This window comes from Nicotiana tabacum, chromosome 11, assembly GCF_000715075.1.
Source record: "Nicotiana tabacum cultivar K326 chromosome 11, ASM71507v2, whole genome shotgun sequence".
Classification (NCBI taxonomy): domain Eukaryota; kingdom Viridiplantae; phylum Streptophyta; class Magnoliopsida; order Solanales; family Solanaceae; genus Nicotiana; species Nicotiana tabacum.
This window is the reverse complement of record NC_134090.1, coordinates 125,314,993-125,321,137: the sequence shown is the minus strand read 5'-3', so window position 1 is coordinate 125,321,137 and position 6,145 is coordinate 125,314,993. Positions and strand designations below refer to the sequence as shown.

General features: G+C 38.5%; 1 protein-coding gene across 1 annotated transcript; it reads right to left on the bottom strand.

Moving 5' to 3' along the window:
- Nucleotides 1-4,029: 4,029 nt before the first annotated feature.
- On the bottom strand, nucleotides 4,030-4,395 carry LOC142165999 (secreted RxLR effector protein 161-like). Its single transcript, XM_075224398.1, has one exon. The coding sequence runs from the start codon at nucleotides 4,393-4,395 to the stop codon at nucleotides 4,030-4,032; it is 366 nt and encodes a 121-aa protein (XP_075080499.1).
- Nucleotides 4,396-6,145: the final 1,750 nt, after the last annotated feature.

Sequence of the window (6,145 nt, the reverse complement as noted above, 5' to 3'; positions counted from 1 at the left end):
ACTCGAGATACAATATGTTGTTCCTCAGTTAATGTGCAAAAGGATGATCTTCTCAGTCCACAGGGAAAGTATTTAACTTCCCAGTACTCAGAGATCGTTAAGAGTCATAAACATAGTCAACTTCTTTTTTGATAGCAATCTTAAAGCTCCAAGGACTCCACGAATCTTGTGACTCTTTTCTATCACTTATAGGAGCAGATATTCTCGGACTGTAGTAACTTTGTATAAAAGTTATTACCTTGTAAGAACCTTCAGAGCTACCTTAAGGACCTAGTTCTTAATACACTTTAGCAACTACCTTGAGGATCTAGTTCTTAGCACACTTTTACTGGACACACTTTGTTAATCATCAAAACCCCAATTCCCAACGAATTTTCTCTTTTTGATGTTGACAAACTTTGTGCTTACAAATCAGGTAATGGCATTCAACAACACAAACACAAACATATTTGAAACAGACATCTCCCAAATTCAAATACAAAATCACCCCCCCTCCCCCCCCCCCCCCACAACTCTATCTTCACCCTTTTGGTATCATAAACAAACAAAAAGATGTTAGACAGTGTAAGAAGACAATGCAAAATTCATGGAAATTGAGGCTACAGCACAAGCACATGATATATCAAGACAAATGAACTATGCCAAAAATAAGAAACATGAGAGAAGCAGGTAAACAACATAAGAAAGTGCATTACGTTGATCCAAATTAAGCCCAGTGCCTTGAACTAAAACATTAAAACAAAATATGTTGAAATATCCTACAGACTACTGAGACCTAGGCTAGAACAACAAAATACATAGCCTTACTAGGTTAACAAAATAGACTGGTGACAAAGGGTAATGGACCAGGATCAAGGGTGAGAAGAGGAAGGGGTTAAGGCTTTCACAAGGGTGGCAATCTGTTGAGCATGGGTCTCTCTGTCTTTTTTGAGTTCCTCCCTTAGCTGTCTGGTTTCCTTTCTCAACTCATCATTGTCCTCCCTAAGCTTACATTCTCTTCCAAAGCCAACTCAAACCTTATAGAGAGTTCAATAGCCCTGCTGATTCCAAGCAAAACGGCAGAACCAGTTGGCCCTCAGCCTTGATCTCATCATATCCACACTTCTTAAGTGTGATAATATCCATAACATTATTGTGATTCCCAAACTTCAGCTCAGGCAGGGCTATATTGAGCTTGTTAAATAGCTTAGTTAGCATGAAGCAATAAGATCTATCATGCTTAGGCTTGAAGAATCATCAGGATTGGAATGTTTATAGATCTACATGTATCCAACAACTCCATTACAGTCATATCAAGTAGGGTGGCCTCATGCCTCCTATCATATCTCTACAGATTGCAGGAGTTCACAAAGTGAAGAGGAAGTTTGTGAGAAGGAGTCATGTCAGTCTTGAACACCTTTTGGGGAGCATCCAGCTCAAACTTCTAGGAGAACGTTCTGGTAACCACAATGCGTATGTCCACTTTATTATCAATAGCATGCCATTTTTTCTTCAGATAGTTGTCAAATCCCAAGGAAGGAATGTTCAGCAGCAACCCAAGCTCTTCAGCATCAAACTCCATCTCAAATTCTCTCACATAAATCTTTAAGACCTTTCCATCTAACTAAAAAATTTCATAAAACTCGACCACTATAGGTACACATACATGGGGAAAGGGTTTAACAAACATATGTGTCCATCCCCGCAATTCAAGCTTTTTCACCAGCTGGGCCATGCCTTTTTCATCAGTATTGGCAAGTATCTTCTCATTCAACATTTTTCTATTCTTGAACTCAGTCAACTTGTCAACTATGGCAGACACAACCCTTTTCTTATTCAATTTGCTTGTCTTCTGAGAACTGGAAGTTGCCTTGGTGGGTTTAGTAGCATTCTTCTTTACTTATGGTTTCTTGCCCTTTATAGAATAACCAAATTAATCCTCCTCATCCAACTCAACTACAATTTTAGTAGCAGTAATTTGCTTTCTTAATCATTTGTTCATTAACAACTTTTCTTTTGCTCCTGGTGAGAGGAGTCCTAGTGGGAGGAGTCACTTCATTTCTTTCCTGTGACACTGGTCTTGTAGGTTTTAAAGGAGCCTTCCTGCCCTTCTTTCTTACCTCAGATGAAGGCAAATCATCCTGATCACTTTTAATCTCCCCATCTCCAACAAAGGAGTGAATCAAGGCCTAGGTTGTTCTGCTCCTTCCTCTTTGTGAACTTCTTCTAAAAGGGACATGACCGTATTCCCAATTATTATAGAGCCTTCAGATTCCTCACTAAATTATGTTCATCACTTTCAGATTCAGTACCCTCACTTTCTCTTTCTCTTTCTTTTTCATCTTTAGTACCCTCACTCTCAGAGTCGTCTTTTCTCTCACATTCTTTTTCTTCTTCCTCAGAATCTCACACTTACTCACCTAGTTGTTCTTCTACCTCACCTTCTTTTTCCTCACCTGATTCCCCCTCATTCTCAATTTTCCTTTCTTCAGTACTTGTAGTTTTCCCCTGCACCTTTTTTCCCTCCTTATTTGCTTCTCCTTCTCTCTCCCCTAGAACTTCCTCATCATTATCATCATCTATCCCACTATATGGAATACCATTGGAACCCTTTTTATCCCTTGTTTCTTTCTCACATCCCCCTCCCCCAACCATAGGTAGGTCATCAATTATTTCCATGTTTTTGTCCTGAGTCATTACTTCTTTTCTACAATAGTACGCTTTATATGTGGTATGACACTTAGGATTACAACAACTTCTAACGAGGAAACTTCAATTATAGAGGCTAGAACATCATGTTTTGATGGAAGAGGTTTTACCTAATCATCCTTGACGAGTGCAGATTCCTCCTGAGCAGTAGCCTCATTTACTTTTGACTCCCCCTTAGTAGTAGCACGATCCACTACCTTACCACTCTTTACTAATTTCCTTAAAGTAGCCTTGACCTTAGTGGGTTTGGAGGTGATTTGTGAGACGGATACATGTGTATAGGTAGTTGGTTTTGGAGATGGAAGTATAGTGGGGGTGGAAATTGAAGGCGTAATAGTAATAGAGGATGATGGAGAAGAAATAGTAGAAGGCATGGGTGGAGAAACAACAGGTGTAGGTTCAAAATCACCAACCAGTTTTAAACTTTTCTTTGGCATGGACTTCTCAATATTGGGTTTAGTTCCAGACTTAGAAGTTGATTTTGCTTTTGACGGAGTTTTTCTAGACTTATTCATGGTGGTGAGAGGACGATGAATTTTCTTTTTCTTGCTTAGGGTTTGAGAGGAACATTGAGGTTTGAGAGATATACCAAGAGAGGGCTTTTAAAGAGAACAAACCTGATCTGACTAGAAGAGAAAGGGTAACTGAATATAAGTTCTAATGGGACTCTAATAACTGTTACTTTTGACTAGTGGACTCTTAGAATTAATTGGACTCTAATTACACTAGGATTCCCCCTTGATCCTGGACTTTGATAACAAATAGAAGTGATGTTATCGGGATAAGGGAGTCTGAGTGTAGCAATAATTTCAGTTATTAAGTTTCAATGATTTAGGACAAGAAGACACGTACCTGAGTCTAAAGACCAACTCTTTTGAAACTCCTTAGTCATTTCTGCAACAAAGTTTCCAACACAATAGGTTAGTATCATAAGGCATAGTCATCAGCTAGACTTTTTAGGCAAGTATATATATTTAGAACAAGTATGAGGCTAAATCAAGCATTTGATACTTAATTATCTATATCTATTGACTTCTTTTCTAACCAATCATTGGGGTTCAACCTAGTTGGAGGTATTGATTAATCACAATTCTAGTCTGTTTCTTTCAAAGTGGTCCCTACTTAGTGCTTTAGTGAAAATATCAGCAATTTGATCTTCAGTTTATAGAAATTAATTGAGATACTTCCTTTCTCAACATTGTCTTTGAGAAAGTGATGCCTGATATCAATGTGTTTGGTTCTCTTATATTGACAAGGATTTTTAGCAATATTTATGGCACTGGTATTGTCAAAGAAAATAGAAACCAATAAAAAACAATAGTCCTTGAGGTGCTACCTTATCTATAGCAATTGAGCACAGCAAGTTATTGCTGCTACATATTTTGTTTCAGCCGTAGATAGAGCCACTGAGTTTTGCTTCTTTGTTCCCCCAGACACCAGGCATGAACCAAGAAAATGTGCTTTTCTTGAAGTACTTTTAATGTCAACATGAAAACCTACACAGTCAGCATTATAACCAACTAGGTCAGAGTTATATCCTCTTGGATACCCTAGACACAAATCAGGAGTTCCTTTAAGATATCTAAGTATTCTCTTGACTGCCTTTAAGTGAGACTCTTTGAGATTTGCCTGAAATCTTGTACATAGACCCACACTGAACAAAATATTAGGCCTACTTGCAGTAAGATACAATAGTGATCCAATCATTCCTCTGTACAACTTTGCTCCATACTTTTGCCTTCATCATCTAGATCCATCTTTGTTGGAATGGCAATTGGAGTATCAATTGAGTTTGAAGAATACATGTTGAATTTCTTTAGAAGTTCTTTGATGTAATTTTTGCTGATGAATCATGGTTCTAGTAGGTGTCTGCTTGATTTACAGCCCAAGAAAGAAATTCAATTCACCAATCATGCTCATTTAAAACTCACTACCCATCGATTCAGCAAATTCCTTACACATAGCTTCATTAGTAGCCCCAAAGATAATGGCATCCACATACACCTGCACAATCAAAAGATTCTTTCTTTTATTCTTCATAAATACTGTATTGTCCACCTTACCTCTTATAAAGTTATTGGCTTAGAGGAATTTTGAGAGCCTCTCATACCAGGCTCTTGGGTCCTACTTCAATCCATATCTTTGTCTAATTTGAAAACATGGTCAGAGAACTCTTCACTTTCAAAACCAGGGGTTGTTTAACAAACACTTTTTCCTTTAGGTAGCCATTCAGGAATGCACTCTTCATATCCATCTGAAATATAGTGAATTCCACGTGTGCAGAAAAAGCAATTAACATTCTTATAGCTTCCATTCTGGCTACAAGAGCAAATGTCTCATCATAGTCAATGCCTTCTTCTTGATTGTGTCCCTGAAGCACCAGTCTGGCCTTGTTTTTTGTGGTATTTCCTTGCTCATCCAGTTTGTTCCTAAACACACATCTGGTACCTATAACAGTTCTGTTTTTGGGTCTTTGCGCTGGATGCCAGACCTTGCTCCTCTTAAATTGATTCAGCTCCTCTTACATGGCTATTATCCAATGTGGGTCCTTTAGGGCTTCCTTTATATTTTTAGGCTCACTCTGTGAGAGAAATGCAGTGAGTACACACAGGTTTTGTCACAACTCTGGTTCTCCCTCCATGAATCATCGTAACGGCAACTAGTCTCTACGACTAGGTAAGCCTAGCAATACAGAATTTAAACAACAATTGTAGAAGAAATAATTTTAAAAAACCAAAATAATGAAATAAAACAATGTTTAAAATATCGCTCGGCATACACAATAACAACTCTCGAAGCTAATAATATTTCCCAAAACCCAGTATCTCATGATCACAACCCTTTGAATGTCTACAAGCATCTAACTCCCAAATGTCTAACAAAGAAACGAAAGTATAGAAGGGCTAATACAAAAGGGAGAGTAGAAAGGGACTCTTCGGTCTACGGACGAGGCAGATATACCTAGGAGTCTCTACAAGCGCCTCGTCTCAAGCGTGATAAGTCTAAGTGGAAGTACCTGGAACTGCACATGAACAACATGCGCAGAAATGGCATGAGTACACTACAGCGGTACTCAGTAAGTTCCAAGCCTAACCTCGGTCGGGTAGTGACAAGGAAGGTTAGGGCCCTACTGAGATTAAATAAATATAGAAATGACAGAATGTAGAACAAAACAGTAAAAGTAACACAGGATATAAAAGACAGCAACAACTACTACAGAGGCAAAGTAAACACAGAAAGAAATATAGCTTAGCATAAATATAACAGCCGAGGATCTCCCAGAATATCATCCTATAGTCCCAAATGTAAATATCCAGTGGATCTCCCGGGATACCGTCCCATAGTCCAACTCATAGTGCGAGGGGATATCCCGAAATACCGATCTGTAGTCCCAAATGTAAATACTCTATATAGGGGGGAATCTACCAGGTGTAGTCCCGTAGTTCCAATGTAAATG